General features: G+C 39.6%; 1 protein-coding gene across 1 annotated transcript; it reads right to left on the bottom strand.

The window, feature by feature from the left end:
- Nucleotides 1-2,047: 2,047 nt before the first annotated feature.
- LOC119887877 (26S proteasome non-ATPase regulatory subunit 1-like) lies at nt 2,048-7,839 on the bottom strand. Its single transcript, XM_038698440.1, has 3 exons — nt 7,689-7,839; nt 3,466-3,582; nt 2,048-2,170 (listed from the first exon to the last, which is right to left on the bottom strand). The coding sequence occupies exons 1-3, from the start codon at nt 7,725-7,727 to the stop codon at nt 2,063-2,065; spliced, it is 264 nt and encodes an 87-aa protein (XP_038554368.1). The 5' UTR covers nt 7,728-7,839; the 3' UTR covers nt 2,048-2,062.
- Between the last annotated feature and the right edge of the window lie 6,440 nt (nt 7,840-14,279).

Raw genomic sequence — 14,279 nt, 5'->3', positions numbered from 1 at the left:
CCTCACTGTGGCCACTCATGGTGAAAGGGTGCACCAAATAGAAACTTCACTTTGTCTGTGGAGCTGACAAAAAAAAAAAAAGAAGGTGATGAATAGGGATCAAGGGTGTTCTTTGGAGCAGTACCAAAGAGTAACAGACCTCTCTCGGCCTTTCTGGGACAAACAGTAGGGAGGGACTGGAGAAGGGAAGACAGAGGGAGGGGGAGGAAGAGAAGACATGAAGCAACCAGGATGAATTTGTCATTTCTATATGGATGAAAAGAAACTTTTCTTGTTGTTGTTAAAATGTTGTTAGGGAGTAGTCATTCCAACTAAAAATGACAAGACAATACTAGTTGAATCATCTGCAGCTGTTTTACTTTCTAGCCATTATTTTCTGAGGTCGTGAAGATGATTTAATAACAGGGTCTTATTGACATCTGAACCAGTGTTGAAACCATTCCAGCCCCACGGACTGAACGCTGGCCAGAATGCATCACGAGATCTGCACACTGCACCTCAACTGGGAGCTCAAGAGTCTCTTAAAAACTTGAGAAGAGGTTGAGAGCACTTGACAAGCGCCCGCCCCGCCCGCCGCCGCCGCCACCCCCCTGCTGTTTTTGCCAACTCTTTGGTGGGCCAATTTTCATTTCAAGGAGTTTGTGAGGGAGGCATGGGGACAGGGGTTGATTCCTCAAAGGTGTTAAATGACAATATCAACAATCAACCTGTTCACTGTGTCGCTCTGAAAAGTGAGGTAAAGTCTGTAAACGGGGGATGAACATGCGAGCAAGATAGAGTATGTGGGGGAACCAGCAAAAGAGACTGACATTTTCTGCGTAATGAGTACCAATGATCATGAAACTGAGCTCTAATCGCTTCCAACTGTCAAATTAAACGAAAGAAGGAAAAAAAACAAAAAAAACAAAACAAAAAAAAAAAACAAGAACAGGAATACTAAAAACATTCACACTGCACAAGCTTGAGCATGTCTGACATTCAAACAGCAGTGGATTTTCCTGCCTGGGTGTGTTTAAACTGTAAGCTACACACTTAACTGGGGGCGGGGGAGTGTCTGCTGTATGAAAAATTACACCAGGGTCAGGGTTTTTCTGGATGGTCTCACGCAGAATATCTTGCCGTGTTTGCAGAGGTTATTAGCGGTTAATGATTTGATATATGATTGAGGCCTTGCTGGTCATCAGGATGGCCAATCTGCTCTGAACTAAATCAAATCTTTAAAAAAAACAAAAAAAAAAAACAATCAAATATCGATGCAGTGGGGCGGAGTTAATCAAGGGGCAATTTTACGGCTGATGAAAAACTTTCACGAGTCACAACATCTTAAACACACATGCTGCACTTATCCTTTGAAGTAACTACTGTCTTAAATACTTGATATAAGCGTTACCTTGTGTAAGTTGCAACACCTGATGGTGTATTTAGACAGCAGTGTGTAAACAGAACTGTTTTATGTTATGCATGTGCCAGAAAAATGTGTTTCTGCTGCTGCCTGCGTTGAGGGTTTGTGTATACGTGTGAACATGGGCGTGCTCTGCCTGAGTGCGAATGTGTAGCTCTCCGGGACCTCACACACATACATACTGCATGCTTGTGTCCACAAACACATGCATAGACACACAAACACAGAGACTATCAGACAAACAGTAATCAACAGGGGGGAGACCAACAGGCCATATGGCTGAAAGCAGAGCAGAGGTTGGAACGCCAGGCGCTAATGCACCTTAGGATGATCTGTTCCAGAGGCACAGTGCACGGGTGGTCAACCGAAGAGGGTTACTTTGTGTTTGCTTAAGCATAAAGAACTCAAATTACAACACACACACACACACACAAAACCACAAACCCACATTACAGTTAGAGCAGTTCTCTTGTTTAAGTGTAATTAAGAATTTGGGTCGTAGGCATAGAGGCAGCAGGACCATGTACCGGTTTGATCTCTTGCTCAGTGACAGACATGGATAAACCCATGTGGTGTCTTTCTAGTTTACAGACAGACTATGAATCCAACTGCCAGCCTGTATAAACAGATAAACATGTCTTGTGCACTTCTGTTTGAAGACTAACCTGCGTCAAGGATTCCCTGGGCCAGGATGGCGCCGAACTTCGCCATAACGTCATCGTGCTTGTCGTTGATCACCTTCGCATAAAGTTGCCTGAACTGGTTTACCTAAAATAGTGAGGGGAGGAAAATACGTTCATGTCACAGTTTGAATCCAATAAAATTGTCAAAATGTGAACAGTTCTCAATTTAAAACCAAGTTATTGCAGCAGAGTCTAGTGCTTGTGATGGAAAACATGTTTGGAGAAATACATCATTAAAAAAATAAATAAAAGTTATATGGTTGCAAACAAGCAACATTTTAATGTGAACAAAACTGGGAGTTCAAGCTTGACTCTGTACCACATATGCGTGTTTTAGTAAACGTTGTGACTTTACTTAACACTTACTTTCCTGACTATGACAAAAATACCTCAGGCTGTAAAATACTCTACAGACGGTGTATGGTTGCATTTTTTTTGCCAGATCTGTGCCTCCTAGCCAGACAATCTCCATATTAAAGGGAAGGTATATATTTGAAAGTGGCTGTCAGGCTGTAATGCAATTTGTCAAACGTGCACTATGTCAGCACAATATTCATAGGAAAACTACATCATCATTGCAACGCCCATGATGATTGTGTAGTACCTGTGGGAGTCCCGGCACTGACAGCATCTCTCAATAGCCAGAGTGAAACTTTGAGTAAACACTGTGCTGTGTAGTTATCTGCCAATTTGGGCCAATTTACCGCCCTAAAACTAGAGGTCTAAGATGTCTGTCTACAACTGGGAAGCAGAGCTGGAAATTACAAAGACTGGGACTTATAATAAACAGTCATGGATGCAATACCTCCTGATGTTCCACTGTCAAAAAGAAAAAACTGCCTCTTGCACAATCCTGCATACCGCCTTGTGCTTAAAGACTGTTGCTGTGCAGTCTTTGAAAATGTGTCTGGCAAATCTTAACAGTGCTCCGAGGGTGAGTGCGTGCAGTTATGCCTGGACAAGTCACTCTCCAGTTGTCCCTGACACAGATTTCTTTCCCTTTGTCTCAACAGTTCTGATGCTTGCTGCTTTTGGTCAAGTCGTCCCCCTTTCCCCCCTATTTTCTTTCCTCTCTTTCTTTCCTCTGCAAAAACTCTGGTCTCAGTGGTATTAAGCATGATTTTAAAGAGTCACTGAGGCATGTTCACAGATTACCAATAGGCCACCTAGGCAAAAAAACAAAAAAAACAGACCACTGGTTCATATTTAAAAGGGTAATAGCTCGGCTGTTTTAAAAAGTCTGTGAGCGTATAAAAAAAGACTTTGACAGAGGCTGTTATCACTGCTGGCTATAAACCAATTTCATTAATGATAACAAAAGAAATCAAACAAGTATTGGACAAAAAAACCAAAGCAAAAATACAAACATTTTGCTTTTACCTTTGGACAGGTGACTTCGGTCTGCTGGATCATGATGAGGGCCGAGGCAATGAGGGCGCCCTGTCTCACATAATTAACTGGGTCATTGGTCATGGGCTCCAGCAGATTGATGGCCTCCTGTGGAGGGAAGGGCAGAACAGAGAAGTTGTTAGTGTTGCTTAAAATGAAGTGTTCTTTCAATAAACTGTTATTTAAAGCTGCACAACCCTTTTTGGGAATGTAAATAATCATCCAGTGCCATATTAGGTGTCAAAGAATGACCTATCATATTACAATGATTTGAAGTGGAAAATGTCGCCCTTTAATGTAAAAAAAAATGGCAACAATTTAATGATTAATCCATGGATGAGAAGACATTGAAACATATCTTTCAGGACTGCTCTCAGCATTTTTGAAGAAAACTAAAGCATGCTACAGTTTGTTTGTGAATGAAGGTTCCTGACTTAGCAAAGTTGCACTTGCTTTTTTTTTCTTGTGATAGTTGGTTTGGGTTTGTATGTTTGGAAACCCTTGCCACTAAGCACTTATCACCAGTACTTCAAGATGATTTTGAGACATTACTCATTTCATTTTTTTAAATTTTGTATACACACAGCCACAATTTCACTTGACAGCTGTACATTACTTCCAAATTTACTTTATTATTAAATCTGCAATTACTCTAGATTTTTATGTCGCACTAGCATCCAAAAACACTTGAGGGCAAACAGACACATATTAGTCAAATATAAAATAGAGCTTGCTTCATCTGTGAAGTTTCAAATTATTTTGTAAGAGAATGATGATTATCTTTAGCCTGGGAACCAGACGAATCTCCCAAGCTCATGTTTCATTTGCTTTGGCAGATTCATCAGACCCCCCTTCCATTATCTAATATTCGGCGGGTTTGACACGACAACTGACATGTCACGTGTTTTACTGCTCTGATGTTTGTCTCACAAAACTCAGATCAAACATCAAACTAGGCAGTGCTGATCAAATACGAATCAAGATTCTGTTGCTGCATTGCTCCTGCCTCAAATGTTTTCAGAAACACATTTTAGTGTACTTTTTAGCTGTAATTTTAGAAGGTTTGCACTACGTCCCATGTTTCGTTGCCCTGATTAATTGCAGGTCCATCCAGAGGCATTTTGGTGTGCTTGGTAAAACAATGTGGTTGCTAAAGTTGGCAGAATCATGTGTAGAATAAAAGTAACGATGTTGGACTGGCTAACAAAATTTTTATCATGCATTTGCAAAGTTATTTTAGTTTAGTATAGCTTCTTTTAATTCTGCCACAGTCCTGTAGTTTTGTGTCAGATTTAAGAGGACATGAAACTGATTACTTTACTCAGTGCACACATTTTATATGTTGCCATTCCCAACAGAGCATATCAGTGCAATGACGGCACTTTGGTTAAATACAGGAAAGGGAATTATCAACAGAAGCAACCAGACCACACAAATAAATTACATTAGTGTCATCCATATCTGGTTGCCTGGGACAACTGAGTAACAGTTACGACACCGCCTTCCTCCCATTATCACTCTGAATGAAAAAATGAGGGAAGACTTTTCCTCCTTTTATTTCTGGACTCTCCTCCATTCTCAGCTGAGCAGTAATGGCTGTAACCAACACCACCAGACTTGGAGGGAGGCATCAGCTCCGCCGAGGAAAGAGAAACAAACTACGATGATGACAGTGGAGGTAAAATAAACCATGTTTCATCAGTGCTCTCAGCTCAGCTGGCTGAGACAGCCGTGTACCGGGATGATAAGTCAAGAGTGTAAGGCCAACACCAGTCGACCACATCCTGTTCCCGATAGGTTGTCGGGAGGTTTAATTGAGGGTATTTACTGTCAGGGCGAATCAGCAGAGCAAGTCGACACATAATGTGGTTGCTCAAGATCCTCCAAATCCACGTACAGTGGTGGACTGTTTTCTTCAGGCTTGTGCCTCAGCTTGAGTTTAACTTTAAATTATATTCAATTCAGTACTGCTAGAAACTGGCCAGAAGATTGTGTAAATAAATGGAACAGTGCAGAACACACTTTACCACGACATAATTTCCATTATCATACATATTTATAAAACTGTATCGTATGACAGTATTCTGAATCACTGAAATGGTTCTTGTGAGTGTGTTTCCATTTGCTTCCATCCAATAAGATTAAGATTTTGATTATGGCACAAAATCGGCATAAAACTAACTGACTACACAAATGGTAGGTCTTTTACATAAAAACAGATCAGGAAGACCAGTCCAGTAAAAATACCTAAAGCCCAAGGTGTATAAATTACGGCCAAGAAATGTGTTCCCTCTAAATAGGTGACCCACATCTCTTGCCACAACATCATTACTCTCACCGAGGACCTAATGTGCTCAAGGTTTTATCTGGAAAAACCAAGCAGTGTAGCTTTGGAGCTGATCAGCTCTGTTGCATACCTCGGCCTGATCTGGTCCAAAACATTCACTTTGGTGCTTCAAGGCTCAGGATGCAATGAGCCGTGACTCTGCATGGGCTGTGACACCTGAGACTGATCAGCCCACATAGTTAGACAACACAGGAACTGGCAGACCCCCCCACCCCCGCCTTCTGTCTTCTTCACTCTCCTTTTTGGACTTCAATGAACCCAAACGCGATGACACAGTACGGAAGGGTTCAGCCCGGTAACAGTGTGCCAATTTGGACCAATTTATCAGCAATTCTCCCAAAAACTTTCCACAATTAATAGAGCTCCTCTGTGCTGACCCACATGAAATTAAAGCAAATGTCAATAGTTTACACGCAAAACAGCTGCTTACCTTATATTTTAATTACTATACACAGTAACCAAGATAATGGGTGAAGCCTTTGATCAAATGGTATGATTTGAAAATTATCCCGAAGCAGGTGAAGTTCAGAAGAAGACGACGACGACGACATCTTGTACGATCATCTTGGGATATTGCATCCATTTACACCTATTTTATAAATTAATTTTAACAAATCAACACTACTGCGTTTTCGAATTAAAACGGAGACCTTTTGCTACGTTTGCACCTCCCGTCCAGACTACAACGGTGAAAATGAAGACCTAAAACGGAGAATTTTGAAACGTAACTTTAGAAACGATTACGCAGCCGCTCACGCTCGGCTCTCTGATTGGGTCTTATAAGTCATGCAAAGTAGAAACACTATGCTACTGACCGGGTTTTTGACTTGGTATTTTTATTAAAATATTCTGTACCATGTAATCTGCCTACGCTTCGCCGTTTACTTTGCGATGACTCCCAGTCTGTGTTCCGCCGCCACACTCCCGTGTTACATTCAGTACACTCAGCTCGTTATTGGTGCAAGCAAAAAATAATAAATAAATAAATAAAAAAACTGGTCTATACTTCGTCTTTATTTATTATTTCACCAAATCTTCTGTAACTACGGATTAGACCATCTGCTTCATGTTTACACTGGCACACGTATGTTGGTCCAGTATAGAGTGATCCAGCTGCAGTTGGCAGCAACGAGAAAGGGCTGCCATGTAATCCTTGCGGGAAATGACTGAGTCTGGTGGCTTTGACAAGAGCAATATAGTGACCGTTTCTGGTTAAACAAAAAGGAACTACATACTCTCTAAAAACAACAACAACAAAAAAAAAAAGTTATTTTTCTGTAGGGATCCTTTCCACAATGTTGTCAGACACTTCTGAGCCTGTGGCAAAAACGAGCACTTTACTGGATGTACTGTTGACTGCAACACGCTGGCTCAATACTGGACCAATTTGAAAAGATGTTGTCCCAATAAGTCACACAAACACAAAACAAGGCAAAACAAGGTCCAAGTTGAAAAATATCTAAGTTACCCTTTAATTCCATTTATGAGCGCAGATTCCAACGTAACTTACATAATTTACATAACAAACTTATTAGACATTATAAAAATTCTCAAATAGTGGCCAAATAGAGAACCACACATTTTCTCATTTAAAAAAAAAAAAAAATTATATATATAATTTTTTTTTTTTTTTTTTTTTTTTTTTTTTTTTTTTTTTTAAAAGGTACCGTTAATAAATGTCAAACAATGTTGCATGTGTTTCACATTAAAAGCCTGCAAAACGCCTATGCTTCCTTGTAGGCTTTTATTGTGAACCACTGAGTAGAGTTTCATTAACAGCAGCTCAACACCATGAGAGAAAGAGGCTAGGTAACGTGACTGCTTTTTAAGTTAGAAAAGGATGGGGGGTGAAGGGGGAGACACTCGCCTTGTTTCCTGTCCCAGCACAGCAGATGCCCAGAGCCATGGCAGCTCCACAACGGACATGAGGGTTGTAGCTCTCTGACAGAAGAGACACCACACTGGGACACTGCTCAGGGGTCCTGCAGAGAGATGGAGAGAAATTAAGAGCGAGTCAACAAGAAGCACTTGAAATTGACCATTAAAAGATACATCCAGCACAGATACTTTGGATTAAAATTAAATATTACAGCAGTAGTGTGGATGTGTCACCAACTAGTTTATATGTTTTCACATTTTGATAAATCACAACTACTGTTTGGCTGTGGCACAATAAGTGCAGGAGCCTTTTTATAAATATATCCATTGTGGCCACAAGAATTTTATGGCTAAGAGCTCCACTTAAGTGATGGATGAGGTGATTTGTCCCATATAGTGTAAAGAGTTTTGATGCCTCAAGCAAAAGAGCCACATAAACCATAACCATTACAGTTCTCTTGAGATGACTATGATGGGGAACGCAACATAATTTAAAAGCCTGAGATTTGCATCAATATAGAGCCAATATACAAAATAACATTAATTTTGATGCCACATGTGCATTTCCCCACCGGATCTATAGGCTCACTGTTCTCTATGTCAAAGGGGAACTGGATGAGACAGAGTTAGACAATTTAAGGTTTCTGAGACAGAGCTAGACAGAGTGTAGAGAGAAGAAAGAGAGAAGTAATAAAAGTGAAAAGGCTTGGGTGTGAAATGCAGGCTTTGATTTATGTCCAAGACCTTATGCATTTTCTCCCAGTGGTGTTGTTGTGGAATAGGAGGAATAGAAATCACAGAGCCAAACTATTTAAGCCAAATCTTTAGGCTCCCAATTGCAAATCCTGTGGCTCTACAAGATTTCTTTCCACCTCTTGTTTGTTTGCCAATTATAAAAAACAACCCATCATTCAAATTGAAATAGTCAAGATTACAGGATTGTAGTAGTAAGAAAAAGCACATAAAAAGGCATACCGATATGAGGAACGTCTACAAAAGACTACTCCACTTTATGTTCTGTTTACTGTATTAAAAATGTATTATGAATCAGACGGCTGCAAGAATAAGGACCACAAACACACAATTATTAGGAACTTCAAGTGAACATGATGGGGTCTAAATGAGGGGCCTTAAGTGGGAAGAAAACACTTCATTCATTCAAACTGTGCTGTTGTTTGCTCCCAAGCCACAATGAGAAACTCTTCAATCAGCGCATGCCAGATACTGGCATAGCTTAGGTGGCTGACACTAATGCAGAGTCTTGTTGCATTAGGTTTAGGTCACTGGTGAAAATGCACACACATATGCTAGTATCCGGATATCAACAAGAAAAACAACAACAACAAAAAAGATTAACAAGATTTAACAGTGTTTCCCATTTATTAACGAGACAATGGCGGCCCGCTCCAGTCTAATTTGGCCTTTGGCATCCAACTCGAGACAACCACTTTTCTTTTGAGGTAACTCTGGTAACATTAACTGTCTGTTTCCGTCACTCATTTGTGAGAAGGCGATTAAGCTAGCCGCTCCTAAATTTGGAGTGCACACATATTAAAGGCTTTGAGGTAAATCCACTGTAACGGACAAATGTAAGCTGACAGGCAGGTCAGCGACTTTATCCTGTCATTTTCTCTCTTTACAAAGACAAGTGTTGTAGTATGAGAGTCTGACCTGAAGAGGGGCTGTGAAGTCTTCATGTTATGCGATATAACACCGGGCTCTGTCACATGCAGAAATACTCAGACGACACTGTGATAGTTGGCTGCATCAAGAATGGACAGGAGGAGGAGTACAGGAGCCTCGTAGAGGACTTTGTGAGGTGGTGCAGGACCAACCATCTGCAGCTGAACACCTCCAAGACCAAGGAGATGGTGGTGGACTTCAGAAGGAAGAAACCACATCTCCAACCTTTGTCCATCGAGGGGGTCGATGTGGAGGTGGTCAGGACTTACAAATATATGGGGCTGCAGGTGGATGACAAGCTGGACTGGACAGAAAATATGGACACTCTCCACAGGAAAGGGTAGAGCCGTCTGTACTTCCTGAGAAGACTGGGGTCCTTCAACAGCTGCAAAAAACTGCTGCAGATGTTTTACCAGTCTGTGGTGGCCAGTGTCCTCTTTTATGCTGTAGTTTGCTGGGGAGGAAGCAGCAAGAAGACAGAGGCCGGTCGACTGGACAGACTGGTGAGGAGAGCTGGCTCAGTGGTGGGCTCAGAGCTGGACTCTCTAGTGACAGTGGCACATCATCTCAAATTGGACTTGATAAATTTAGCGCGAGGATGCACACTTGACAATGTCCTGTTTTAAAAATAAGATGTCTATACAGTATGGAAATAATATTAATTGGATTATTTTCACAAAAAGTATAAAACAAGTAAAAAACCAACAAAATGTTAGGGAATTATTTTATTCCATTTTCTATACTTTGATTTAGGGTTGCCAGAAAATTTGTTGACTTTTGTTGCTGTTGCGTCACCATTTATAGCTATACAATGGTTCATGATCAAATAGTTTACTAGAGCACAACATTTCTTACAAGAGTGCAAAGTTATTCATAGACAGCCTCTTAATTTTGCACCAAATGAATGCATTTAACTTTAAAATGTACAAAATTTTCTTTCTTCGAGAGGGTCTGAGGCCCACCCACCATTGCCTCTTAAAATCCTGTGTGAAACACTGTCTAATAGTCATGTTTAGTGTTGAGGGTTGTCTTGAATTAGTCCAACAAGATATTTAATTGGAAAGAAAAATGGAGAAAAAAACAAAACATATACAGGGTTGACGTAATTTGTTTTATAACCAAGAATGTTTTCTCACAATTTGCTTGGGAATGGTGGTGTTGATAACACCAGCGCTATCAGACAGATGAGCCGATTGATTATTCGTGCCTCTGAATTTCACAGAAAGGTTTTGGTCTGCCTAAAATGGCCATGGGGAGTCAGTCAACCGATAAGTACAAGGTCTACCTATTTGATTTGTCAGTTTGTCTTGTAGGTAGTATTATAATCAGCGGCACAAATCTCTTTGTTGCGAATGCAACCTCACGAAAAAGTCATATTGTACTGTTCCAACAACACTTCACTGCAACAAAAGTCTGTTTGCAGTTTTGTACACAGAACTAAAAGCCCACCTTTAATGTTTGTGACGCTAACCAGCTAATTGACATTTGTATTTATTCCATAAATATAAAAATAGTGAACGGACAGCAATTGCTATTTACATAATTGCATTAACCATTTCAAATACAGTGCAGCTGTTTGAAACCCTTTTCAAATTACTATACTGCATATAATTCAAACGCACTATACAGTAACACAGTATAGTACTGTATATAATGCAGTGTAGTTTAAGTTACAATTAAGCTATAGCATCAAACAGTATTGCGCTGTTTACATATACAGTAACATCTGTAGAGCAAACAGGCTACTAAACTACACCTTGGCGCTGGTTTCAGTGCATTTCTAAATAAAATAATAAATTTTTGAATTAAACGAGCCTGAAAATAAACCATAGGCTATCAAGGCCAAACTGGCAGCAGAGTTTAAAAAAAACAAAAACTTATTCATAAAATATTCTCATTCTTTTCCATGTTTTGATATGTAAAAGACCCAAATATAGACTGTAAGCAAACTACTTGATTATTAAAAGCTAATTATTTAAACTAATTATTTAGACTAGACTACTTTGTATAGCAATGATTCTGTCCCAAGCTTTTGGAACCATATGAGCAGTTCATCACTGTAACCCTGATCACTATAAGCGGTTTCTTTCCAGTGTATGTTCACAATGTACAATAAGGAGGGAAAACAGAAAACTCAAGGATTTGGGTTAAGCCTCCATCTGATTTGAACCAATAAATAGCCTCAATAAAGCCCTATATATGATGTCTAAATATGTATAAGCTTTCCTTGGTTTTGTGTTTAGTCCTGTGCATCAAATAGTGACATGTTCTCAAAGTATTATCTCCACGGATCTGTTGGGAATTAGAAGCTCAGCTCAAACACTACATGAGGATTATCGAAATCACAAATGGAAATCATTGGGAATCTAGATCACCTTTTAGTTTCACATTCAGGGATAGAGATTAGGCTGTTCTGGCAGTCTGATGATGCCCTTCAATCCATACTTGGATATAACCTGACTGAAGCCACCAGAGCCATCTCAATCACTGACCTGATCAACATGCAGGTTGTGAATACCCGCCTTTGCAGCAAAAGCACAGTGTGCTGTCTATCCATTTTAGGATGAAAAAATATGTAGGTTTTTTTGTAATAGGTAGATATTGAGACATAATTCACTATAAGTTTTGAAATTAGAAGGGCACTACGGTAATTTGAGCCATAACTTGAGAAACCTGGCTTTTTTTAAATATATAGGTTTAACCTAAAGCTTGTTCAAACCTTCAGCAACCAGCAAAATGGAAGAACTCAGACGAAAAGAAGAAATCAATATCCAGCATTTGTTTGTCTGAAAAGGCAAGGAAGCAATGAAGTCTGTATTTCAAGCTGTAATCAACTTAAATATCCTCTTAATGTGTGGTCGAGATCTCAGATAAAACACATATTTGTCCAAGAAGCTGATTGCATGTAATGTTTGCGAAGATTTGCAAACACATCTTAATCTAAAAAAAGGCCATTATTAAAAAGGTGGGGAAATTCTGGAGAACTCCAACACCATGATTAATACCATGATTGAGAACAATGAGACAGCAAGTAATGCAACTAATGTTAGCTAAGTTTGGGTTAGCAACTGTCTGGTAAAGTTGCTACTGCAAAGCTAACATGCAGAGGATGATGGTCCTAGAGCCAGCACAGCAGCTCCAAACAGTGATTCTCACACTCTCCTGCTACTATAGCTAACATCACTACAGCACATGACTCCATAACTATAACTGAATGTAAGGCAAGCCATTTAACTTACCTGACACACAAATCATGGCAGGGTTGTGGCACTTTCTTTATTTCCCATTTACAAAGCCAGGGCTAAGTACAAACACGTGTTTATTTTCAGCGCACACCACAAGGAGATATTCGCTGAATATGACAAAAAATTGGATTAGAATCCCATTTTTAATCTTTGGAAAAGAATAACCATCTTGTCCCACCATGACCTTAATGCAATAAAACCTTGTATAAATATGTGCTTTAAGACTTTATTGGTCATACGTGCCAAATTAAAAATATTTACTTTAAAAGGTTACAATAATGCCCAAGGTTTTTAACTCGATTGGTTAATGTACTGTACATATGTGCATGCCTCACATTTATTATATTGTGAATGCAGAGGTTGATACAGCGAAAAAACCCACTGTCCGTCCTCTACAGGTCCAGGCAATGCCCTGGGAAGTCTCTCTCTCTCTCTCTCTCTCTCACTCACACACACACACCCACCCACCCACCCCAGAAAAGAACAGGAATACAGCTTAGCTAAATAAATTATAGATATTTGGTCACATGAAATGTGACTGTGGTAATTACTAGTGCACTCTCTTGTAAGGGAGCAGATATCATTAGCTAGCTACCTGTCTGTTACAACCAGTCACCCAAATACACAATGAAAGTACCTGGACAGGTATAAAGCCAAGAGACTGCATGCCTTTTATAGTTACACATAAACCCAATTAAAAATTAACCAATATCTGGCATGGAATTGAGAGAAGCTATAAGTAGCAGCAAGAGAACAAATTATATTATCTAATACAACCTAACACTAATAAAAGTTTCAGAGGTACAATAACTGCTGATTGCTACAGCAGATTGAAAGTGCAAAATGTGTAGATCTGACAAATAGTTTTGCAATCTGAGCCAGCATGACTGGATATTATTCAAAGATTTTGCTTTGTGGCGTGCATTTGATGCGATGTGAGCAGGATCACATACTGCTAGCTGCACACATTCAGCTGTTTGCTGCATCAAAATAAATAAATAAAAGCAGAGTCTTTGTTCTTTTTCTCATTTTATTACATGTTCCTCAAATGTCGTTTTGGATAAAAGCGTCTGCCAAATGAGTAATGTAAATGTAGACAGTGAAGATTGCATGGCTCAGATTTTCCCTGTAATCACAGTGGGTCAGCTTGTAGTCTGGTTGTTAGCACCAGCTGTCAAAAATTAGCATTGCACTTAATTTTTTTTTTTTACATTGACTTACAGCATGAGACCACTCCTGGAACTGAATGACTAAACCCATTTGAAAAGGGTGACCAAGGGAGGGGGTTTTGGCACCCAAAGTAATTAGGGAGCATGTTTCAGCTAAAAAACATTTGGTCTATGGATTGTTCCTTACTAGAAACCCAGGGTAAACATCCAAGTCGGGGTTCCTGGCTGTATTTCTCACATTTTCTTTGAAGAATCACTCTCATCTGGTTACTGTAAACTCCAGGGATCGCTTATTCATATTTTTAATGTCCTGCATTTGCTTTGGCTGAGAAAACCAATTTGACTTGGTATGGCAAGGAGATCAAAGGAAAACCAATATGGTCAAGTTTCAAACTTAATTATCTAGATGAAAACAGTGTATTTTAAAATGTCTTTCTTAGCCTGAAAATTTGAGCTTATAGAGGAAGGAAGTACAAATTTTTA

The sequence above is a fragment of the Micropterus salmoides genome, unplaced genomic scaffold (assembly GCF_014851395.1).
Source record: "Micropterus salmoides isolate LMB-PRFRI ecotype aquatic unplaced genomic scaffold, ASM1485139v1 Ms_hic_scaffold_4431, whole genome shotgun sequence".
NCBI lineage: Eukaryota > Metazoa > Chordata > Actinopteri > Centrarchiformes > Centrarchidae > Micropterus > Micropterus salmoides.
The sequence above is the reverse complement of the archived record's forward strand: the minus strand, read 5'-3'. Positions and strand labels throughout refer to the sequence as shown.

Coding starts and splice junctions, on each gene's coding strand:
- LOC119887877 (XM_038698440.1), bottom strand. CDS start 7,727: ATGGCTCTGGGCATCTGCTGTGCTGGGACAGGAAACAAG. Junction 3,583..7,688: donor GTGCTGGGACAGGAAACAAG/GCGAGTGTCTCC, acceptor TTCCCTCCACAG/GAGGCCATCAATCTGCTGGA. Junction 2,171..3,465: donor CCGAAGTCACCTGTCCAAAG/GTAAAAGCAAAA, acceptor TCACTATTTTAG/GTAAACCAGTTCAGGCAACT.